The following is a 25,278-nucleotide window of genomic DNA, read 5'->3' on the forward strand; positions in this document are numbered from 1 at the left end:
CCTTGACATTGGTCTTAGAGAGAACATTTTCCCAGAGTTGTTTTTATCATGGTGGTGATGAGTTTAGGAAAATCCTCCTCTGTCTTCTCCTGTGTCCCCTGTGAGTAAGAAGGATTCAGGTTTAGTGGGACCTGACGCTTATACAATTCGGAGGACTATTGCTAAGAAAAAGAATATAAAATTGTGAATACAAAATTAGGCGTGAGAGCTGTTTCTTTGGAATGAGAAAAGATAGCAACCAATTACTAGTGCCTTGAAGATTTAGATCCCATTCTTCCCGAGGTTAACATAGAAATACGTCTTGATTGCAACCTGTCTCCCTTTCCATGCTGTCTCCCCTCAACCTCCCGCCACCCCCACAGCTTCCTGTACCCACTGGGGAAGCAAGAGGCCCTGGACTGAAGCTTAATCAGCTCCGTGGTAAATCTGCCTCTGACAGGCAATTAGACCATTCACAGCCGAGAACTATCTACTGAGCGCCCAGTATGAACGACACTTTCAGGCACACTATTCTAGGGAAGCCAAGGGCTTTAGCTAAAGGACCTTCTGGACTCTCCCAGCCGGCACCCGAGTAGGAGGGCATCAGAACAACAGCCCTGAGTGGAAATGCTGGAGGCCAGGAAAGGCATGGGCTTTTGGAAATGGTTTTTCGAGGGGACATTGTTTCTGAGATCAGTGAGCTCCTGCAGGCTGCGTGTCCTCACCACAGAATGATCTAGAACAGCCAACTCTCCCCAGATTTGGCAGACTCGTGGGCTGACCACCAAAATCCTCTGGCTTTTCATAAACAGGCACAGGATGCCGACTGACATCTCCCCATCGCTCCGTCCCACCCATGGGCTCAAAGAGCATGACTCCCATGTCCCCCTTCTCTTCATCTGCCTCCCCAGCGATTTAGCTCTGGGCACCCAAGGCCGACCAAGTCCCCGGAAGCTGTGAGCCAAACCTACCAGCGATCTGTCAGCCCCCAAACCAGTTCCCAACCCCTCACCTCCTCAGCTCACTTGCCCTTGGGAGTCTGCCGTTCAGCCACATCAGTGAGGTCATGGGCTACAGCTTGATTTTAGGGGAAGGTGACAGGTGATGCTGTTCCTGGATCTATGAATCAGAGTCACTATTAGTGGTGAGTCTACAAATCCAGGCAGAGTGGAAGGCAGGGAGGCAGGTCCCTCACCCGGAGCCCTGGCCCTGCCACTCACAGCTATGTGACCTAGGGCAGATTATTTGACCTCTCTGTGACTCTGAAAAGTAGGGGAAATAAATTAGTTTTAGTGAGGATTAAATAAATTCATAGTTGTTTAGTGAGTTATCACTATGATTTCTGAGATTCCATTTATAGAGAGGCCGCTCGGCCTGAGGCAGGTGGGGAAGGAGGGCTGTGCGGGATGATTTGTGACGGCTGCGGAACCTCCCAGGTACCCGGTTCTGTGTGCTAGGATGAGAGCAAGCACTCCATGCTGCGCTCCCTGGGATGGCCCCCGCGGCAGGCTGGGGAGCAGGCTGAGACACCCACATCCTAATCCTGGAGCCTGTCAGTGTGTCCTTATATGCCCAAAGGGACTTGCAGAAGTGACCGTTAGGGATGTGGAGATGGGGTGATGATCTCGGATGATCTGGGTGGCTCTGAGTGTGACTGCAAATATCCTCCCAAGACAGACACATGGAGGAGAAGGCAAAGAGCAGAGGAGGGGGCGATGCGACCCCAGAAGCCAACCCTGGAGTGAAGCGGCCTGGAGCCACCGGAGGCTGGAAGAATTAAGAAATGGATTTTCTCCTAGAGCCTATGGGGGCGGCAGGGCCATGTGTATACCTTGATATTGGACTTCTGCCCTCCGGAAACATCAGAGGATAAATTTCTGTGGTGTTAAGCCACCCAGGGCTGTGATGGCAGTTCTGGGAAACACATCCAAGCAGCCATCAGCAGCTACAGCTGACGGAGCCAATGGGAACCCCCAGGCTCGGAGTGGTTCTGGGCACTGCTGCTCCTGAGAACAAATCCAAGGGGCGCCCTGCTACTTCCCCACGCCCAGGAGCTGTCACTGCGGGGAGTGGTTGCCAAGTTGGAGAGAGGCTATTGCTTTTCCATCCCATCCCAAATTCTGGAACGTGGCTGCCTACTGAACCTTTTGAATGGACCCGGCCGGCCAATGAGACAAGCTCCGGGGAAAACACAGGAGCCCAGGGACAGGCCACAACAGAGCTTCCTCTCTGGCTGTCTGGCCCCCTCCTCACACCTGCGTTCAGCTTTGGCCTAAGAGAATGAGCCAGATGCCTATGGCAGGTAAGAATCCTAGCTCCAGGGGCTGGGACTATGATCTTAGTGACAAACTTGCATCTGCACCCTCACGACAACCTCCAGACCTATGACCGGAGATGAAGCAGACCGACCCCCTGGAGAAGATGGCAAGGATGATCCCTGGTCGAAGAGATCCCCGGACTCGAGGCAGGGAACTAGCGGGGCCTTCTGGCTGGGCTGCATTTCCCAGACTCTGGTCCTGGGCACCAAGCGAAGCACCAGCATCACTGACAAACGTCACTTGCTCCACACGAATAAAACTGGGAAGAGTGGCAAACTCTCACCTCTCTGGGGGAGTCACAGTCACCATAAAGGCAGCGAAGGCTCTGAGAAGTCCTGCAGCCAGGACTCTGGTTCAGAGAGCACTTCTTGAACCCTTCCTTTACACAGCACATGTCGATGTCCGCTGGGTTCTGTGTGGCACACAGGGCATTTTGGGAAACGTTAAATATTAACCCTGGACCCTCAACCTCCTCAGGATGTGATGGTCACAGAGCGGAGGTCCCACAGCTGCATACTATTTTTTTTTTCCGTAGGACACTGCCTCCATGGTGTAGACCAGAGGTTCTCAACTTGGGGGCAATTTTACCCACTGGGGTGGCAATATTTAGACACTTTTGCATCATGGGTGGTGGTGGTGGGGTGCTAAGGGGTGCTGCTAAAAATCCTTTAATGCACAAGAGAGCCTGGTGCTGCAGAAAACTATCTGCCCCAAATGTCAGGAGAGTGGAGGTTGAGAGACCCTGGGCTGGAGCCACAGAATCTCGAGCAAATAAAGCACTTAATCCTCCGATAATGACCTGAAAGTTGCTATGAAGGATCCTGGACTCTGTGCAATTTAATATTTTCCATAAGACAGCATAAAGCAGGGTCTCCAACACTCCTCCTAATCTTCTGCAAGCAAAAAATTTTAATATTTAATTGTTAAAAAAACCCAAACTTACAGTTACCAAAGGGGAAAGAGGGGGGAGGGATAAATTGGGAATTCGGGATTAAAAGCTACACACTACTATATATAAAATAGATAAAGAACAAGGACCTACTGTACAGCACAGGGAACTATATTCAGTGTCTTATAATAACCTATAATGGAAAAGAATCTGAAAAAGAACTTGTATATATAACTGAACCGCTTTGCTGTACACCTGAAACACTGTAAATCCACTGTATTTCAATAAAAAAAAAGGAAAAAGAAAATGAGGAGCCTTAAAAATGCACACGCTGGGGCCTCTAATACATAAAGCTTGACCAGAATATACTTCTTTTCCAAAGAGTGTGAACTTGACCTTACCGCCCATAGCGCGTGCATGGACATCTGAAGGAGGGACGGCTCTGAGTGTAGGGTTAGGCTGGGGACACACATTTTCATGGTTCTCAGGCAAATTTCCTTGTGCCTTCCCCACAGATTAAATTCTTCCAGGTCCTTGGCCTGTGTGCTCATGCTAATTTGCCTGGTATAATTTTTCCATCTGATTTACATACTGAGAGGGTAATTGCAGATCTTGGCATCTTTTTCCTTCTCAGTGTAAGCAGTCACCCGTGGGGTAGGATAATTTATTGAGATATTAATGTGCTTTTCATTCTTGCGGAATCTTACCCACCCCCATTCTAAGGAGGTGGCCGGACTCTGCGTTTCCTTGTCTTCGAGGGTGCTGGTGACCCAGGACCAGGAAGACCCTTAGACAGGTTTCCCCACCCCTTCTCTGGCTTTTAAACATTTTTTATTTTTGAAGAGCCTCAGCTCAGTGAAGGGAGAGGCTAGCTGGTGGGGTGGGGGTTGGGGGCTGGACGGAGAGTAGGGAGTGTGGACACAAGACACACTTTGGGGAAGCGTGCAGATCCTCCAAGATTATGAAAGGAGAGCTGGCTTGGGTGGTGGGTCTGGCCTGTTTCCTGGAGGTGGCTCTGTGCTGTGCCCAGAAAGACACATTTCAGGCACCAGGAACCCCCCTTAGCAAACAATCCTGCGCTTCAACTTGGTGCAGAAATGACACTGCCACCCTTCTGCACAAGACCGGGTGACGGAACACGGACTCGAGGGTCTTCCTCAAATGCTCTGCCACCTAAGACCCTAAGGGCATTCCCCCGCCACCAGGGGGCTTGGAGTCCCATTTGACTCTAGAAAAAGAAACCATTGTTACATTTCTCTCACACTTGGCTTGTGGAGGAGAACCAGGCTCTGGAGAGTAATGGCTTGATCCTGAGACTCCTGCGGTTCAACACAACAAAGGTTTATTTCTCACACCTGCGACTAGTCTGATGAAGGTCACCAGGGATTCTGCTCCACCAAGTGACTCAGGGATCAGCTTGATGGACACACCAGGAGCCCAGCACGCGGCCTTCATAGTCAGCAGGGCCAGAAAAGAGAGGCACTGGAAGGTTGAGGACTGGGCTCCCAAATGCTTTGGCCAGGAAGTGATGTAAACCATTTGAACTGACCTACCATGGGCTGGAACTAGGCATGTGGTCCCACCTCACTGCAAAGGGGCCAGGACACACAGGGGGGGACATCTGGATTTTGGTGTCTCTGCCACAGCCTTTGTGGTGCTTACTTAATGGAGGATGCATCCTTTTATTTAGTACTATTAATGTTTGCATTTGGGTAGAGCTCATTGCAAATTTTTTGGGGGGGTACTTTCACTGTACTGTCTTGCTCCAGTCCCCTCAAGCCCAGTCTCCAGAGGAGGAAATGAAGGTCTGCACAGGGTAAGCAGCAACATAGTAAGTGCGAAAGGAGGAATGAACAGCCAGGGTTTCTCACCCGCGCCTTTTCTGCTCGTCCATAGAGGCTGCGGAGACAGTGATGCTTTGGCAAGGATTTATGTAGAATGCTGATGGCCGCTCCTTAAAGATCAGCGTGGTGGTTGGGGTGGTGGACGCACTGAACCTGCTTATCTGTCTCTCCATTGAGAAAGTAGTAACTGCACCAAGATTTTAGTGAGATTTAGCCAAGAATCAGCTGATTTCCCAACACGAACCCCTTTCTTTCTGGTTGAAATATAATCACTTCCTCCTCTTGGAGTTGGTTTCATGCTGTGTTGCAACTGACCGCTTGTGTTCACTCTGGGCTGAGCTGGGTCCCCAGCGCCATCCTGACCTCACAGAGTCACAGCCCTGGGTCTGCGGTGGCGGAAGACCCAGAGACAAGGCTTCTGAGCTGGCACGGACAGAATGAGAGGGGACCAGCACGAGAAGGGGCACAGCGGGGACCACGCCAGGTGTGGGAGCCACGTGGACCTCTGTCCTTGTGAACAAAAATCAGGTTGAAGAGGAACCAGTGACCCCAACTGGGTCTTTAGGTCTGAATAACAGCAGAGGAAACAGCCAGCCCTCACCTAGCACTTAAGGTGGCCCCAAGCCCTGTTTAAGCGCTTTGAAATTGTAACTCTGAGTCGCAGCAACTCCTGATAAGGCCAGTGCTATGGTTACTACCTCCATCTACAGGTAAGTGGACCCGATAAAGGCAGCGCAAGCGAATTGTCCAAGGCCGCACTGCTAAGAAGGGGCAGAGAGATTCTGCAATAATGTTTTTTTTCCCCCAACTATAAAAACAAAGAAAAATTTTTTTAGTATAAAAATAAAAAACAGGTCGATGGTGCATAAGGATGGATAGACTGGGCTATTTTGAAAGCTTTTGATGCTTATCGCCAACTTCCTCCCACAAAGACCACGGCGGTCTCTCATTCTACAGCAGCATGTTGGAAGCAATTCTTTGTTGCCTACCTCTGGGCCTTGAAGGGCTGGGACTTCAGAAGAACTGCCCACCAAGCCTCCTGCACTCAAATCGCATCTCAGATTTGTTTCCAGAACCTGATCTACGACATGAGGCAAAGTTAACGTCGAGGTTGAATCTCTGCCTTTGAAATCCAGTTTCTTGGGCAACCTAGCTTGTCTGAGCCTCAACCCTCATCAGAAGATGGGGATAGTAATAGTACCCCTCTTATGGGGTTGTTCTGAGGGTTAAATGAGATGGTGCGTGGAGTGGTCAGCCCTGTGCCTCGCGCAGAGTGAGGGCAGGTGTCAGCCCTCCTCAACGCACCCAATTCACCAGGGGCACGGCCGGAGGGAGAGGTCTCCAGTGAGCGGAGATCAGCCTGTTTAACCGGCCTCATAAATGCCTGGTGAGAAGAAGAGAAAAAGGAGTACTCCTGTCAGGTCGCTGAGGAACGTTAGCTGCCTGGTTTTCCCTCAGAAGTGTGCGGTGTGTGTCTGTGTGTGTGTATGTGTGTGGGCGGGGTGTGTGTGTGTGTGAGTGTGTGTGTGTGTGTGTGTGTGCGGGGTGTGTGTGTGTGTGTGTGTGCGGGGGGGGGGTGTGTGTGTGTGTGTGTATGGGGGGGTATCATTTCTGAAGTAGGTAGACTCACTGCAGACCAGCCCGTTTCTGTGTTTCCTCCTTGTCTGCGAGCACCAGGTATCTGATGTCAGAGTGACTGCAGGGAGATCAATACACGGATTTTCTCTCTGGAAGCACCAGCCATGGCTAAGGCAAAGCAGGGCAGGGGCTGGGCGGGAAGCGTTGCTGTTTTTCCCTGGCGTCTGGGAACCACAAAAGCTGTTTCCTCTCCTCCTCCAGTTCCTCCTCCTCCTCCACCCAAGCAAGCATCAAACATTAATGAATAAAGCTGGCTATCGATGGGTTATCAAATAACCCAAATGTAACATAAAAGAGTAATCAGCTAGTGTTCCTTTACCTACTGGTGACTCAGTGCTGTGTGAACCAGGCGCCCTGCTCCGTGTGTTACACACTTGACCTCACTCTGCCCTCCTGATACCCCTTGGAGCAGGTTTTACAGCCCACTTTACAGAGCAGGAAACTGAGGCTGGAGGAAACGAGCCTCAGATGTCCCAACGCTTACATGGCAGAGTCAGGACTGAAACCCAGAACTGCCTCACTTCAGAGCCTCTGAAGTACTTCCATTCATTCATTGACCAAACATTTACTAAGCACCGGCTATGGACAAGCAGTATTTTAGATATGGGGGTTACCTTGCCAAAGAAGCAAACACGCATCCATCTTTCTGTTTGTTTCTCGTGGCGGCCCTAACAAATGACCTCAGCCTTGGTGGCTTTACAGAAATGTATGCTCGGAGATCTGGAGTCCGTGAGTTTGAAATCGTGGTGTCAGCAAGGCTGTGCCCCTTCCGGGGGCTCCCAGGGAGTATCCATTCCTCGCTTCGTCCAGCTCTGGTGGCTGCTGGCGTTCCTCGGCTTGCGGCCCCCGACTCCAACCTCTGCCTTCTTGGTCACAATGTCCCCTCCTTTTCTGTCTGTGCCTAACCTCGCTTTGCTTTTCTCTTATAAGGACACTTGTCACCGGGTGTAGGGCCCACCCAGATAATCCAGCATGATCTCCTCAACTCAAGATTCTTAACCCAATGACATCTGCAGAGACATTTTTTCCAAGGAAGATCACGGTGACGTGTTCTGGGGATCGGGACGTGGCCATATCCATTCGATTCAATACATCATTAAAAAGCTTACAATCTCGCGAGGGTATACGCTAAGAATATTAACAAATAGGAAGGCACAAAGGTGCTAAGGGCCTTGATGGAAATAAAATGGGAGTTGGTAAAAGAGCGTTTGGGATCCGTTTAGGTTGGTGAGACAGGAAAGACCTCTCTGAGTGCACAGTTTTGCAAGCTGACCCGAAGGACAAGAAAGAGTCAGCTGATCACGTCCAGTGGGGCTCAGTGTTCTGGCCCAACTGCTTGTTTATTTATACCGTAATGAGTAAATATCATTTTGGGGTGACTTGGGCACAGCACCCCCTGCTGTGCCCAGGAGAGTGAGGAAGCATTTTCATACATGCAGATAAAGTGGTTTCAACATCACAAATTACAAGTAGCCTAAACAGACCGTTAGCTCTGTTACTGCCAAAAACATGGATGCAGATCAATTGCTATAAATCCAAGTGCATCGGTTTTGGCCGACCTCCCCAGACCTTTCAGTGGATTTACAGCTAATAACAGAAGAGAACGCCACCTCATTCAGTTACCTGGGGTGTACATTTTGCAAGGAGTTTAATCCGGAGGGGCCACGGGTGAGTTACACTGCTCAAATCTGGCATCCAATGGTTGCTTTATTGATAGCTTTTTAATACCTACGGTGGCATTTACTTGTCATCTATTGTAATATTTTTTTCCAGCCAAACATTTCGCAGTCACATTCCGCAGCATATGGCTTTGATGTATCGATTACCCCTCGGCTCGCCTGTCATAGCAGATCCCAAAGAATCGTCTGAGGAGAATCAGGCTGCCCTCGGCCCTTCGGCCCCTCTCTGGACAGAGGTCCGTGGCTTGAGTTCACTTGCCTGTCCTGTTTGACTCCACGACCTTCATAAAGAGCCTTTGTTCCTACCTCCAGGTTCAGCTAATTACCATATCTTTCTCCATCTTGAATGACGACCTTGATGATACGTTCCAGGCATCGCCAGGCGTTTCCTCCTAAACCCCCTGCCACTCTACGTCCACCAGAAGCTCTAGCAGGGAAAGCAAGATCTGTGATGTCAACCATAAAACACTCTTTTATGCCAATCCTTTGTGGAAATGGTAAAAACAATCTTTTTTAAAAAAACAAAAATAAAACGGTAACTACATGGCCTTTGTATTGATAATAAGACATGACTGTCGTGGGCTGCATGGTCCTCCCCCAAAAGATATGTCCCTGACCTCGTCTCTAAAACCCGTGAGTGTGACCTTATGGGGGAAAAAGAGTGTGTGCAGAGGAAAATAGAGCCCTCATCACTTGCACTCAATAGACTCCAATGACCCCAGTTATACAACCCCTGCAATGCAATGCTGGTTAGTAAGGGGCTTGAGCTGACCATGAAGTGGTCAATGGAACTTTCTTCAGGATCTCTGAGTGCTCAGAGGGGCAGAGAACACGTAAATGAGCGGCTGCCGGTTGTGCAGAATCCTTAACTCAGAGAGAAGACACATGTGTGCAGATGACTACACTTTCCATACAGGATTTGTCACTATTCAGCCACTGAAGAAAATGCATCGGAAATATAAAAATCCCGTTTATACTGATGAAACTGAGACTCTGTGGGACACTTCAATTGGCCAGGAGAGACCACACAGACCCCATTTTGGTGAGCCCCATCAAAAATATTTACCCACGACCTACAGAGTTTGACCCAGGTGTGGACAGGTGAAGGCCAATATGATCTCTGAGAGCTGAACTTGACTTCCCAGGGCTGAACAGCTCTGATTTTCCTTCTGCTAGCAGAGCAGAGCTCTTTTCTAGACATTCTACCTCTCCCAAGTTTTCTAAAATCCCATCTCTTCCCAGGCCACCTTGGTTTTTTTTTGGGGGGGGGGAAGAATTAGGTTTATTCATTTATTTAAATGGAGGCACTGGGGATTGAACCCGGGACCTCGTGCATGCTAAGCACGCCCTCTACCACCGAGCTCCCCGCTCCCCGCCCCAGGCCGCCTTGTTTTTTTTGTGGTTCAGCTTCTCAGTGCATGTGCCCCTTGTGCCAACAACTCCCTAAGTTTCTCTTTTACTTTCCATATTTTGCTGAACTTTATTTCAGGTTCTTGGCTTCTTAGGAACCACAGTCCTCCACTATTTACTATTCCCAGATTGATCTGGTTTATTACTAGAGAATCCAATAAAATAGGCCCTTTTCTGGTTCTTCACTTTGCCTCTTGCCCAAGCCAAATTACGCTGGCTGCCTCCAGTTCCTGGCCCTCCAGGGTCAGCCTCCAGGGGTAGAGCGTCCTGGATGCTGGCATCGCCAAGGCACTCAAGCTCGGTTCTGTTCTGATTTCGCATTGCAGCCATGGGACATCCTGCCAAGTGACAGGCCATAAAAAGAACCAAGCCCCCCCTTTTTTTTCCATACTGTGGGTTTCATAAGGCATATACGTGTGTGCCTGCCCATAATAACAGGTACACAGATGCCATTACTCCGAGGAACTTCTGCTCCACTGAAGCTGTCTAGGATGGCATCCTCATTTGGCTTTTAGCCACGCGAAAGCCTCCGTCAGCAGAATCCACAGGCTCTCATCGGCCTCCAGTTTAATGAATAATCACAGGGAAAACACAGGTCAGCACCTTCCGAGGGGTGAGCAGGGGCTGCTTTGGCTAAGTCGGGGTCGCTCTGTGACTCTCCACTTCTCCCTAATGCATGGCTTCTTGGCTGTTCTTCCTTGGAAAGCTCAGGAAGCTGAGGAAATTCTCTCTTCTTGGCAAATGACATCTTCTCAAGTTTCCTCTGGGGCTTTTTTCTTTTTCCTTTTGAAATTGATTTTATTTACGCTACTGCAATAGCAGGAACGCCCAGGATCCAAATTTCAGAATGTCTTGGTGGGCTGGTTTCACCTTAGACCTTCACAGGGAGGGGTGGACAGGATACCGGTGGGATGATTTAAAAGTTAAGATTATTTATATTCAAGGCTTTTTTTTTTTTTTTCATAGGCGCCAACAGACCATCGGCTAACAGCCCCCAAATCCTGGTGTCGTCTGTTCTCAATTATTTGTCCCACAGATATTGACTCTGGCTCTCCCCAGTGGGAAACCACGGAACAGATGTATTCGTGTGACCACGTGCAAGCTGGGGTATTTTCATGCCAGGAGCAAGTGGCTCTTCATGCTGACATGAAGCTCCAGACAGCTGTTATGAAGCTGGTGGACAGTGCACAGTCATAACAACACACTAGGACATGGAGAGGATGCGTCTGGTCAGGGAGGGACCAGGGTGAATGGAAATCATCAGAAAAGCCTTTCCAGAAGAGGAAAAGCAGGGACCTGTGGACATCCAAGGATGCAGAACAGTGGAGCTGGCACTTAGAGAGCATGGATTCTGGAGCCAGGCCCTCTGGGTACAAAGCCTGCCTGAGGTTTGTGCTAGCTGCCTGACGTTAGAAGGCAAGTTATAACAACCTTCTCGTCCCCCGTTCCCTCTATAAAATGAAGGAAGCAGCAATGCTGAATTTGTTTTCTATGCTGGGCAAAAATGACCACCAACCTGCTGGCTTTAAACAACACCCACTGATGAGCTCCCAGGGCTGTAGGTCAGAAACCCAGCTTAGTGTGACTGAATTCTCTGCACAGGCTTTACAAGGCAGAAAGGAGTTAAGTCATTGGCTCGGTTGAGTTCTTGTCTGGAGATGCTGGGGAGCCATCTGCTTCCATGCTCATTCTTGCGTTTGGCAGAATTTACTTCCTTGTGGCTGCAGGACCGAGGTTGCCGTTTCCTGGTTGGCTGTCAGCTGGGGGCCCATCTTAGTTCCTGAAGGTCACTCATCTCCCTCGTCACATGGTCTCCTCCATCTTCAAGTCAGCAATGGTACACCCAACCCTTGTCAGACTTTGAGTCTCCGACTTCCTCTTCTTTAACCAGCCAAAGAAAACCCTGTGCTTTTAAAGGGCTCAAGTGATTAGATCCGGCATACCCTGATAATCTCCCAAGGTCAACCAATCTTAGACTTTACTTACATCTATAAAATCCCTTCACTGCAGTTCCTAGATTAGCATTGGGTTGGACAATAAGGAGAAGCTGTGTGTACACCAGGGCCCTGCCTCTAGGAGGGCCGTCTTGGAATCCTGTCTACCACGCACACCTGCTTTTAGGGAAACTGTGAGGCCTGAGTTGGCCAGTGTATGTAAAGAACCTGGCACTTGCCCAGCGTCTTTTAGGTGGGAGGATTTGCATGCAGAGAATTAGAACCAGTTGAGTTCCCCGATGGATGAGAACTTGGTTGGGGTAAAAGGAAGGTGTTTGGGGTTGGGAACAATGAACATCCTCCCATTCTTGGCCGAGGGGCTTCATTTTGATGTAACTAGGAACAGGAAGTGCCTGTTGTCCTTGGATGAACAGCTCTGGTCTCCCCCGATTTAGATCTTTGCTGTGGTAATGGCAGTGAGGACTGGGCTTTGGAATGAGGGAGAAGGAACATGAAAACAGCCTTTGGATTAGCCCTCTCAGAAACCATCTGCTTGGAGCTTTTGACCCTGAGAAAAGTGGAGAGGTTCCTCCAGCTACAAGTCCAGGGATTCAGAAACCACTGAAATAATAACTTCTCCCAAACCGGCCAAGCAAGGCTTTAATTGAGAGAAAAGAGAGATGGATGTCCGGATTCCCACTCCCTCTGCGAACCACACACAGGTTGTGGCTGAGGTCCTTCTTCCAACCCAGGGAAGTCATTTCCTTTCTTAGCCTGGCGTCACTGGGGGAAGAATCAGACCAGGGGCCAAGGCCCTGTGGACTCTGGGAGAAAGACCAATAGCCAGCATCCATGAGCAAGAACCTGGACTTTTATCCCCTCTGCCAGTTGAACCCCCTGTTCCCAATATATCTGTGCTCCAAGCGATCTGGGGCCAGCCTGAGATAAGCAGGAAAGAGATAAAAAGGAGGGAATGAGAATAAAGAGATTTTACTTTTTGTTCCACAGATGCCACGGTGGGGAGATTTTCCTCCAAAAATTCCTCGATGAGACCATTCCCGTGTCCAGCTGAGTTCTTCTTCATCTCTCTGGCTCTCTCTCTCCATCTCTTATAACTGGCTCTTCTCAAAGCTTCCCCGGAAATAGGTGAGCCAATTTACTCCCCTTGAGCAACTGTCATTTTTGCAAAGCTGCACTGTCTCTTTGCTGTGATTTTTCCAAGAGAGACTCAGGGCCAGCCTTCCTTCGGTGACGGCAAGTAGGAAGGAGGAGAGGGAAAGACAGGAGCTCCCTATGCGGGGAAGATATAGCTCAGTGGTAGAGCACATGCTTAGCATCCATGAGGTTCTGGGTTCAATCCCCAGTATCTCCATTAAAAAAATAAATAAATAAACCTAATTACCTTCCCCACCAAACAAAACAAACAAAAGACAGGAGCTTCCGATGGTGGGGAAAACACAGATCTACACACGCGTTTGCGTGCGCTTCTGAGAAATGCTGAGTCGGTCATTGCAGGAAAATATAACCTTCCTGACACTTGAAGATGTCTCAAGAAAGAAATGCAGAGAGTAGAGAACTCACATCTGTGTTGTAACTGCTTCATGACCTTGTTTGACCTTGACTGTCAGACCAGAGGGTTACAGAGGAACTGACTGACCAAAGATATGTGGGCACTCGGCCAGGCCAAGCAGACCAGTTTTGACATGTCAAAGGACAGATGTCCTCTGGCTTGGGCAGCCTCCGGGCAAGGAAGAAACTCAAAGTTCAGCCTCTAGATATAAGGGTAGCAGCATGTGAACTTGGGCTCCAGGTAAGCCCTGCCTTCCATCGTTACTGTGAAAGGTAAAGGCTTTGCCTGGCTTACTGGTTTAAGTCCTGAAATAGTGAAGACCCCATTCCCCTGGCTCCCTGGGCCCCCTCCTCTTCACTATCCAAGACAGGTGCCAAATGCGTCACCACGCCCGATGGAGGCTGGTGTTGGATCGCTTGGCTGTGATCGGTGGCTGACGACCCAAAAGAAACATTTTCCCCTGATTACATTTTTAGCTTGGATTGTGCCACACTTAGTTCCATCTCGAGGGGGAAAAGAGGGGAAGGGAGGGAAGAACAGCTGGTGGAGGGGGTCTGCAGGCAGCCTGAGCATTGGCACCAGGATAGCCCGCCCTCCTCACAACGTGTCTCTTGCATGGTTTCAACTTAACTAAATATTGACCTCCAATGAACAAATATTGATCGAGAACCTGAAACATTCAAAACAGTGTAGAAGCTCCATCTTCCACTGAAATCCAGAAGGAATGTGCTGGAGGGGGAGAAGACGGGCCATGTCCTCTCTCCGATTGGTAATGAGCTCAAGTTGTAGAAAGACACTTTCCGACTTCATACCGTTACTTATTAGTGTGGTGGCAAAAAAAAAAAAAAAAAAAAAAAATCCGCTCACTCAGACTAATGGGCTCCTCTGGGCAAGTGGTGAGGAATGCTGATTTAGCTGTTTCATTACCTGCACTCCTCCTGGTGTGGCAGATGGTTTGCGGATACAATTATTTTGGATGGCAGCTAACGTTAAGCAATTATTGGCATGATGGCATCCACATATGTCTATAAATCCTTGGTTTTTAAACACTGGCTGGGTTGTGGCTACAAACAAGGTGCGGGGGTGGGGTCTTGCCTGTGCAAGAGAGAAATAATTAGCGAGGTCGTTCCCTGTTTCTCCCTTTGCTGTTCCTTCCAATTGTCTGCACTGAAATCTGGAGACTTCGGTGGCCCTGCACATTGTGGCAGGTACTTTCACCTGTCCTCACATTGTCAGGACACTCTCTCACTTAAGGTAATGAGTGACCGTCTCTCATGGTGGGGCTCTGAGTGATTCAGACTCACCTTGGCTCTTGAGTCTTCCGTATTCCGTTTTTAACCCTGATCTAAGCAACCAGCACATACTTATTAACATCCTCGCCTTGACCTTTATCATGCAGTTTAGGTGAAAGAAGGATGTTCTCTGCCTCTGAGGTTCCGTTCTAACACTCCTAAGTGCAGCCCCCCCACTCCTGTTGCAGCCCACAAACCTCATTTGAGACCCCAAGTATTCAAAGGAAGTGATGAGTAAATATCACAACCATCACATTCAACCGACCACACAAAACTACTCTGTTATATTTGAATACAGCAAGGTCACCAGCCCCCGTTGGCCAATCCTCTGTTAAATGACCAAGATCATTCCTCGTCAGTAAATGTGTTTTTCCGCCAGATAATGGTGTAGAAATCGAGCTCAAAATCGACTGTGGGGCAGATTGGTGAGAAAGATTTTTGTTTCTCTGCCAAAATAGTCCCTTCCACTTTCCTTAAGGACGAAAGTAACATAGGGAAGTTTATGGTCACAGAAATGTGAGTGACTATTGATCTACACTGACAAAAGCAAGTGACTTTTCCCACGGTCCCTCCTCAAATCCTCAACAGACTGTGTAGCTGATTTTCTAATGGCAAAATCTCCTCGTTCACTGATCCAGACTCCCACGTTACTGATGAAATAAAGGTAATATTGAAAATGATAGTGTCTGAGAAGCAAACTCAAACTGCCTTTTTATTGCATCCAATTAGCAGTAGAATCAAGAACCACTTTATTTCTAATATAAAATCATCAGCCGTAGAGTTGCAATTGAAATTCACCAAAGAAACTTCAGCCAATAACTCAATTTATTCTCTTTTCACTTTCTGAAGACTGTCTCCCCCCACCCCCCACCCCAGGTCATTCTCAGCACTGCAGAATAATGAGCAAACAGTTAAACTGGGCTAGGACTAAATTTCCAGCGAGATTTATGGTCTCCCTATCTTCCAGAGGGACTATAAAACCAGCCGATGACATTTCATTTGGAAATATCTTGTATTAAGAAAAGTGATGGGTGTGGTCCAAAAGCAGACTCTGGATGTGAGTGATCTTTAGGCAAATCTATACTTCAAAACAGTGGTAACTCAGATGAAGGCCTTCTGTCCTAGCGAGGGATCTCTGTACTGACCATTCCCCCTTCTCCAACACCGTCCCTCCCCTCCCTTATACAAAAAACATCCTTCTTAATATTATGCTAATGTTTGGTACTTTGTTCCTCTGTATTTTGCCTTAGATTTTAAAAATTCCCAGGTAGATTTTTTTTTTTTTAACGTCCTCTGTGAAAGCATCAAGCCTCAGATCCAAGTCAGCCCAAATCGCCACGATAATACAACTGCCTTCAGGTTATAACACTCACCAGAAAGGGACAAGTCACGTTTAAATAGCACAGAGTGGCGACCACGCACTTTCGGGAAACTGACGGTTTACCTTCCGCCCCGGGCTGACCTCTCGTGATCTCTGACCCCGGGGCAGAGGAATAAGCAGAGGGAAAGAGCTGGGCTTCAGGGAGCAGCCTCGGGTTCTGGAAGGCACCCCGGTCTAGAGGTAAGTGCTGGATTCGAACCAGCTCTCTGTTTGGGCACCTCGTTCTGGAAAACCGAAGTCGAGCAGCGGCTTTTCACGTCAGGACCAGGAGAGAGAGGGGGGAAACAGAAGTGGGGCTCAGGAGGGGACACGGGGCTCGGGGGTGGGGCGGAGACCATTTCTTCCCTGTGCTGCCGCCTAGAAACTTTTCCTCCCGGAGGTCTGCTCAGTGAGCTCCGGCGTCCGCAGCCGCGGGCGGGGGCCGGGCGGGGCGCACGCTCGGAGCCCGGCGCGGGAGCCGGGGGGTGGGGGTGGGGGCGGCTGGGGGAGCGCCGCCGGCGGGGTCCTCACCTGTTCCAGCGGGCCACCTTCCTCCGGTAATACCGCAGCGCCTCCTGGCTGGCCAGCAGTGAGTCTTCGGGCCCGAGGAGCGGCGGCTCCTCCGGGACGTTGTACAGCGGGTGGGCGAAGAGGGCCCGCAGCTTGGAGCCCGGGCCGCGGCGGCGGCCGCCGGCGTCCTGCTCAGCCCGGGGCCGGGCCCGGGAAAAGTTGTGCGCGGCCGGGTGCGGGGCCGAGGGGGCCGCGGCGGGGGCCGGGCCCGGGCCCGGGGAGGCGGCGCGGCCGGCGCACGGGCAGCCCGGCGGGCGCTCCCGGGGCCGCAGCTGGCGCTGCACCTGGGGCCAGAGGTGGAAGTAGAGGTCGGCGGAGAGCAGCGCGCCCAGCAGCAGCAGGGTCAGCAGGCGGTCCCGGCGCAGCCCGGGCATGGCCCCGCCGGGGCGCGCGGGCGTCTCTGAGGACCCGGGCGGCGCAGGAGTCCCGCGGGCTGGCGGGGGTCAGCGGGGCCGAAACGCCCACCGCGCGGGAAAGCCCCCCTCCGAGAGGTGTCGCCCTTGAACTTGGGTACCGGGTGCAGAGCTCCCGGGGGCTCGCGGTGTGGGCGGGTGTCCCTTCTCCGCGCCAAGTGGCCACCGAGGACGGTGTCCCCCGGGCCCCTGTTTCTCGCACCTTCTCTCCCCCGCGTCCGGCCGCCCGGGAGCCCGCGGCAGGTGGAGGATGGGGGCGCGGGTGTTGGCTGCCCTCCGCGGGCGGCCGGAGTGCAGGGAGCAGGCGGTGGCGCTCGCCTCCCGGAGGAGGAAGGCGGCTGCGGAGCCTGGGGCGTCTCTCCTGAGGATGCTGTCGCTCCGCGGCTGCGGCGACCGTTCCCGCGGCTCGTCCTGCGGGCGGCGGGGACGCCCGTGCCCCCGGCTTCTCCGGGCGAGCTGGTCTGCGAGCCCGACTCCTAGAGGCGGGGGTGACGCCGGGCCTTCCCCGCCGGGCCGGGCGCCCGCACCTCCGCCCACTCTCCGCTGGCACCTGCCTCTGGCGCAGCTCGCCTGCCAACTCCGATCCCTCTTCCGGCTCTGCCCTTCCACCTTGTCACCCAACCCACTTCTCACACCCTTCCCCCCTCGCCCCAGGCCTCCTACTTGCTCTGCTCAGGGCTCAGGCCAGAAACTTTGGGGGGACTCCAGAGGGGTGTGTGTGTGAGAGAGAGGGAGAGAGAGGGAGAGAAACCTTTGATTTCCATGTTTATTTTCTAGAAAAAAGACAACTCCCTGAAAACCTTTGTCCTGTAAGATTTGCCAGATGTGTGTGTGTGTGTTCTTTTCTGCATCTTCCAACAGAGCATCTACTAGATCCGTAAGGACTACATGTCATGTGCTTGGCACGTAGTAGGCACTCAGCAAACACCCACTCAGTCAATGAAAAAGTTTGACCTTTCAAAATAAGGCACCAGTTTTACCTAGAATCGTGGTGATTTCCTGTTTAGATAGAGTTTGGTTCCAACTGTGCCTGCAACTCTACCGAGAGGAAATTTTCCTTGCGGTGAAGGAGGGAGGGTCCTCCCAATGACCCCACTCTGAACTTTGGCATTTAGCTTGGTGTGAACGCGGTCCACCCAAATGAATCACTGAAGGACGGGTGTTGGGCCTTCTCCTGATATCCCATGGGGTAATTTAGGCTCCCCCACCCCGTTTTCCTTTTGAGGAAAAAAGAGGGAGGGGCAGTGGCCCAGCCCTGAACTCCTGGCTCCTCTTTTTAATGAGCTGTTAGGATGGTGAAGCGCAAATCTGATGGCGGAGGCAGCCCCACCCTGCTGAAAGTTAAGGAAAATGCATCTTCGCCACGAGCTGCCTGCCCAGACAGCAAAGCCTCCCTTGTCTGCGAACCCTGCTTTTTCACCCCGTCCTTCCCTTACTGGAGTCAAGAACCCGCAAATACACTCTGACTTGTGGGTTCAGAGTTCTTCCCCACTGTGGTTCCGTGGGAGATTCTTGTGGCCTTTGCCATCCCTCACCTGTAAAGGAAGCTAATAATAGAACCTACCCCATGGGGTTATTGTGTGACTTTGGTGACTTAAAGTATGTAACTTGTTTTGAATGGCCCCCAGCACACAGTTGAATAAGTGTGAAATATGTGTTTGCTAGAAATAGGATTACTTCCTGGCTCTTGGTGTACACTGGGATAGGTTAGAGACTGTTCCTGAGTGGGACAAAAATAGAAAAGTACGGAAAAGGAAAGTCCCAAAAAGGGACCATTGTCAGGAACACGACGTAGTGGCCTGAATGCCCAGTCTGAGTGAGAAATCCCAATATAACACTATTGCCAGCTGCTTCACTCAGCTGGGTGTGGTGGTGGGGTTTTTAAGCTCTCTTGAACCACCTTCTTCTTTTTATCTGGAATTAAATTCTAGCTGGCCTCCCGTTTCTAAGAAACTTGGCAACTTCTGACGTGTCTAATTAGGCATCGTGGCCAGTGGATCCAGTAGCGGGCATCATGGGTGTTGCATCTGCAGTAACTATGAGGCAAACTGCTTTGCATTTCTGGGCTGGCAGAGTTCATGGGCAAGAAGCCATTGCAAGTCTTACGACTTTAACTCTCACCTTCCCGAGGGGTTGCGTGGAGTCCTGCTCTCTCAGGAGACCCTTTTGTGTGACCTTGATTCAGGAAACAGCTACCCCTAACTCAAGTAGCGATGATCGGAACACGTCTTCCCTGCCCTATAAAGGTAAGGGCAAAACTGCATGTGGAAGTCAGAGATGGAGTGTAAGGTCGGAGTGGGAGAGTGGGAATCCTCGAGGCAGAGCTGGCCAGTCCGATGCCACTGTCCTCACGGTTTGTCTAAATCTCTCCTTCCCCCTCCCAGAAATGAGCCCTCCCCTTCTGCTCCTGCTCTGACTCTCCAGGTCTGGGGCCCTGGCTTCCTCGCCAGCCTCATCTTCATCCCCTCAGTTCGCACCTATGTCTTCTCCAACTGCTGTTTACTAGGTCCCATTGTTCTGTTTCAGGCCTCCCATTGCAAAGCCATCCCCCTTTCCATTTCTCCTGCTCTTGAATGCATCTGTTTCTTGCATCGATTCTTGGAAACAGCCTCCTGAATGTTCTTTCTGCTTCCAGTTGTGGCCCCATTTCAGTGCCCATCTCGTGTTTTGATATAATCAAAACTCCTGCCAGAGGGAGCTTTCTAGCATACAGATACCACGATATTCTCCTGTTGAAAAGCCTCCACAGCCTCTCACTGCCTCTGGATTAGGCCACTCGTGATGTGACTCTTCATGGTTTGGCTCCTGACTTCTTATCCAGCCTCATCTCCCACCTCTTCTTTTTGTGTCCTCCAGTTTTCACCCCGTAATACTTTCTGAAGTTCCCCAAGTGCTTCCTGCTCTCACAGACATGCCTTTAACCAAAGGCTCATTGCCATTTCCCCACCTGGAGAATGTCCGTGGTCTACCCACACTTTCGCCGCCAGTTTTATTCTCTCTGCAACATCAGTGCCATGTGCTCTCTTACACCCTGATAGCTGTTTGCATGCATTCCGACCAAAGCATCGATCATGTTGTGTTTAGTTGTTTATACGTGTTATGGGTTGAATTTTGTTTCCCTGCAAAGTTTTTATGTTTAAATCCCAACTCTTAATACCGCAGAATGCAATCTTATTTGGAGACAGGGGCATTGCAGGTGTTACTAGGTAAGATGGGGTCATACTGGAGTAGAGTGGGCCCTTAATCCAGTATGACCAGAGTCCTTATAAAAAGGGGAATTTTGCACACGGAGGTATGCACACGAAGGGAATTCCATGTGAAGATGGAGGCAGAGACCAGGGTGCTACTTCAACAAGCGAGGGAAGGCCCAGGATTTTGAGCAAACCACCAGAGTGAATGAAGGGAAAATTCTGAGGGCAGGGATCTTGGGCTCCCTCTGCAACTGTAGCATCTCGCACAGGGCCTGGTAGACAGTAGGGGCTTAACTATTGGTTACAATAAAATAACAGCTTTGGACCCTGTGGGAGACACAGAAGAAACAGAAGACATGGTTCCTCCCTTCAAGCATCTCTGAGAAACCAAATCTGTCTATACCCATGAGACAATTAAGACAGAGTGCACTGAGCAGATTCAGGTAAACTGTGCTATTGTATTAAAAGGAGCAGACTCCAAGGGCACTTGTGTTTCCTTTCAGTCTGGCTAAATATCAAGCCCTTTACTTCCAGGAATTAAACCATGAAAACAACAGAGTCAATATTCAAACAGGAGAGTTCTTTAATCTGTGAAGGTTACACTCTTATTTTTGTCACACACGTGTTCATATGTTACTTAAAACACAACTAGTTGTTTCCTGTTGGTGTGGTTGGTTTTCTACGCTAAACTAGAACTCCACGAATACAAGGCCAACATGCCTCCCCCTCCTGTTTCCTGCTTCCATAGGACCCCTGACATCACAAGGCATTGAACTGAAATTAACAAATTCCTGTAGAATAAATGATGTTTGCATACGTGGGTCTGTCTGTGCTCGGGTGGTTTGAAAAAGAGTATTTAAAAAAAATGTGGACTTAAAAAAATCTGGCCCCAGATAAACATTAACTATTATATTTATTAGAATATCTAAACCTTAGGAATTTTAATGGACCTCTTGAAAGAACAATAGGAAAGAGGCATATAATGAAATAACTATGCTAACTGCAGGTGTGTGTGTCCCTAAGAGTTTTGGTTACTGTGCAGATGCGTGTGAGGACAATGTTAACCTTTACCAGGTAAAGCAGCAGTCAGTGAGGGAGGAGGGAGGCAAAGTACTCTGAATGCAGGTCCAGATTGGAGTGAGATGCAGAAACCTGATACTGACTCGGTGCTGTACTCTTTCATCTCTTACTCTGAGCTAGAAAGTCCAGAGTTTTCTATTCATAACCAGGACATAATGCCTCAACATAGGCCAGAGATTTCTCAAAGTGCAGTCTGTAGATTCGAATCACCTGGGGCGTTTATAAACATGGGAATTCCAGGGTCACACCCTAGAGCGAGGGAATCAGAGTCTTTGGAAGTGGGGCCAGGAATGTGCAATTTCAATAAGCCAGTTCTCACCAGCTTATAAGATTCTACACACACTGAGGTCCAATTCCGATACACACTGAAGTTTGGGAGTGGTTGAGAGAACAGGAGAGTTGTAGATTTGATTCCAAATGGTCCAGCGAGGATACAATGTCCAGTGCTGGCCATCCAACTAGTGTCATAAAGTCATGAGAGCGAGAGGGAGGAGGGGAGAGAGAGAGAGTTCAGCCCAGTACAATCCATCACTGTCACTGGGAAGCACAAGCAAACAAACAAAAAAGCAAACAAGCAACCCCAATGCCTGTTCTTTACAAATAGCAGGTATGTGGTGTGATCTTGCTATAAAAAGTCATGGCTCTACTTATTAGTAAATTTCCCTTGGGAAAGTGAATTACCTTCTCTGGGCCTCAGTTTACTCGTCTGAAACACGGAACACAGAATCGAATGATCTCTAAGGTCCTTTTCTGTTCTAAAAAATGATAAATTTACAATTTTTCTTGTACTAACATACAGGAATCAAACTCATTTTGCACAACTTTATTTCCAGTGTAAACTAAATGATTGAGATTGTACAGGAAGAGGAAGAGCACTGAACTGGGAGTCAGGAAGCATAAGCTTTGATCCTGGCTCAGTCATCAACTAGCTCAATGACATGGGGCAAATTATTTAATGCCTCTGGGCTTCATTTTCCTCGTATGTAAAATGAATACTTTAAGTTAGACAATTTCAAAGCCCCCTTTTAGAATTATCACCCTTCACAAATGATGATGAAATATGGATTAAAAACTAAGAGAATTTATTGCCAGCAGGCCTACTGTAATAGAAATGCTAAAGCAAGTTTTTCAGATGGAAAGCAAATGCTACCAGAGGGAAACCTGGAACATTAGGAATGAAGGAAGAGCGACAGAAATGGTAAATATCTGGGAAAATAGAGTAGATTATTTTTCCCCTTTAGAATATGTGTGATAGTTGAAAGCATGTCTACATACCTACAGACATAATGACCTACAGTTTCCATACCTACAGACATAATGACCACTACAACGTAAAAGGAAGAAGGTAAAGTAACCTATATGCTGGTAATGGTTCTGTATTCCACTTGCAGTGGTAAAATACTAATTCTCAGGAGACTGAGAAACGTTAACTTTGTATATTATAATCCCTAAAGTGAACATAAAAAAACTGCATTAAAAACCTACATTAAGATATAATCAAAATTCAATAGATATATTAAAATGGGACCCTAAAATATTCAAATCACACAAAAGAAAGCAGGAATGGGGATAGGGAACAAACAGAAAACAAGTTATAAAATGGTGGATCTAAATGCAAACTTATCAATAATTACATTAAATGTAAGTGGTCTAAACACACCAATTAAAAGATACTCCACTCAATAGCAGCATAATGAATATTATTTTCAAGTGTACATGAAATTTGCCAAGATGGACTATATTTTGGGTTATAAAGCAAATCTTAACAAATTTAAAAGACTCAAAATCATACAAATTATGTTCTCTGATCATAATAGAAATAGACTAGAAATCACTTACAGAAAGATAACTGGTCAATCTCCAAGAATTTGGAAAGGTGAACATAATCCCACAGCGAGGTATTTACCGAAATTAATCAAAGACTTACGTTTGTGCAAAGAGCTGTCTGTGAAGGTTTAGAGCACTTTTTATTAATGATTGCCAAAAATCGGAAATAATGCAAATGTCCTTCAATGGGCAAAATAGATAAACGAAGTGTTGTATATCCATTCAATGGAATACTACTTAGTAATTACAAGGAATAAAGTATGTATATGAACAACAGCATGGATGCATCTCAAAGGCATAATGCTGAAAGAGACCAGTCTCAAAAGCTAACATGTGGTTACAGCTATATGATATTCTGGAATTGGAAAAACTGTGGTGACAGAGAATAGACCAGTGGTTGCCAGCAGTTAGGGCCAGTGACAAAGGTGTGACTCCAAATGAGGATCCTGAGCGTGTTGTTTACTCTCAGAGCTGTACACTTTTTAAAACTGTGAATTTTATTGGTCATATTATTCTCTTAGCTTTATGTTAAAAAACAACATAAAAAAAGATGCATACATCTATTCAAAAGAATTTCCAGTCTGCAGTCTGGCTTATAGTAGCAAAGAATTGCAAAACACAAAAAAACAAAAAAAACCTCTGTCTATCCACAGAAGAATAAGTAAATACATCGTGGTATGATTATACAAGGGGAAACAGCAGTTAAAATGAAGGAATTACAACTATGTTTTCTGAACATAGATACATCATCAAGTTGGCGAAGGATATGAACATTTATTGATGACACATATGTGTGTATGCGTGTGAGTGTGTGTGTATGGTAGTATGACGCTATTTAGAAAAACTGCAAAACTGGCAAAGCAGTTCTTGATATTATTTATGGATAAATATAGATGTAGTAAAATTATAAAAACATGTGTGAGAAGGACGAATACCAAATTCAGCACAGTGGTTATGCATGGGATTGAAGTGAGCGCAGTGGGATTGTGGAAGATTATACGTGGGGCTTTATTAGTGTTGGCGGTGATTTATCTCTTAGAAAAAAAGATCTGAAGTGCATATTACAAAGTTGAAACTTGACAAAGTTGAGTGGGGAGTATGTGGATGTTGGTCATATCATTCTGCTTGTTTCTGTGCTTAACAGTGTTTCATTAAAAACTTGACTTGGTTTCCCCTGCAGCCTCCTATGCTGGGTTATTCTCGCTTAAGAGACGGTTGAGTTAAAGAGTTGGGCTCTGATATTAAGATTAAGCAGGGTCATAAAATTCAGCAGTTAAGAAATGTGCACCATTTCTTTTAAAATGAGATAACATGCCAGAGGGCAAAGAATATGCATAAGAACAATCTTGGCTTAAGTCAGCTGTATAATATTGAATTCTATTTTGAATTGGAAGAAATCCATAAACTTTCCTGTAGCTGCTTTCAGATCATGTGATTCTTCTAAGCAGCACTCTTGTGCGTGTGATGGGCTTTCTGTACCCAGCAAACGGCAGCAGACGTGTTTGCGCTGGTTCAGTTTTTACTACCTTGACAACACAACTATTTTCAGAAGGTGGAAAGTTGTGATGTTTTAGGGGGAGGGATGTCTTTGGAAAGTCATGTCTTTAAGCATTTTAACTGCTGTTTAGCCACTTGCAACCCATCCCGTGAATTCACAGCTAGTAGGTGAGACAAACATAAACAAATGTAACACAAATAAATACCTTATTCCAGCTCAAAGCTCAGTCTCAGAATATTAGGAGAGCCGAAATAGATAGAAATGTCTTAACATGTCTTAACATGTCTTGGCTCAGTAGCTTTTTTTTTGGTGTGTATATATATATATATATATATTTATTGAAATATAGTCACGTCTTGGCTCAATAACTTTTGAAGGGGTGAAGAAGTGAGAATTACATTTCTGAGGTATATGGTGATTAGTGCACTTCCCTAAACGTCCTTGTTACAGGTCCCTCTCTTCACAAAGTCCATGCTTTAGACTCCTGCCTCCTCCCCTGTTTCCCCTCCGTCTTTCATCCCCACCAACTCCACCCCATCATGCCTGTTGTCTCCTCTTTATCCCATCCCACCCGAGTCCTTTCATGATGCAGGGTGACGGGCCCTGCCTTCCTGGGCACCCCACCCCACTCTCTGCCACCCCGTCCCCCTCTCCGTATCCTACAGAGCCCAGCCTGATGGAGGTCTGTTAGTTGGCTGGGTAATTAAAGAGTCTTTCCTCCTGAGAAGGAGGATCTCAAATATTTGTATTACAGTATTATAATATTTTAGCCCCCATCAGATGGAG

At 48.3% G+C, this 25,278-nt stretch overlaps 1 protein-coding gene and 1 long non-coding RNA gene across 2 annotated transcripts in view; one reads left to right on the forward strand and one right to left on the reverse strand.

Moving 5' to 3' along the window:
* FAM20A (FAM20A golgi associated secretory pathway pseudokinase) overlaps positions 1 to 17,878 on the reverse strand; it is a 44,519-nt gene extending 26,641 nt beyond the window's left edge. Inside the window, exon 1 of the mRNA XM_074343560.1 lies at positions 16,445 to 17,878. Coding sequence (XP_074199661.1) covers positions 16,445 to 16,857 — 413 coding nt within the window. The 5' untranslated portion in view covers positions 16,858 to 17,878. The remainder of the gene's footprint in view (positions 1 to 16,444) is intronic.
* Positions 15,967 to 25,278, forward strand: part of LOC141573652 (uncharacterized) — a 115,515-nt gene continuing 106,203 nt past the window's right edge. The window contains exon 1 of the long non-coding RNA XR_012499624.1: positions 15,967 to 16,114. This is a non-coding gene — a long non-coding RNA (uncharacterized LOC141573652). The remainder of the gene's footprint in view (positions 16,115 to 25,278) is intronic.

The sequence above is a fragment of the Camelus bactrianus genome, chromosome 16, assembly GCF_048773025.1.
Source record: "Camelus bactrianus isolate YW-2024 breed Bactrian camel chromosome 16, ASM4877302v1, whole genome shotgun sequence".
Taxonomy (NCBI): Eukaryota; Metazoa; Chordata; class Mammalia; order Artiodactyla; family Camelidae; genus Camelus; species Camelus bactrianus.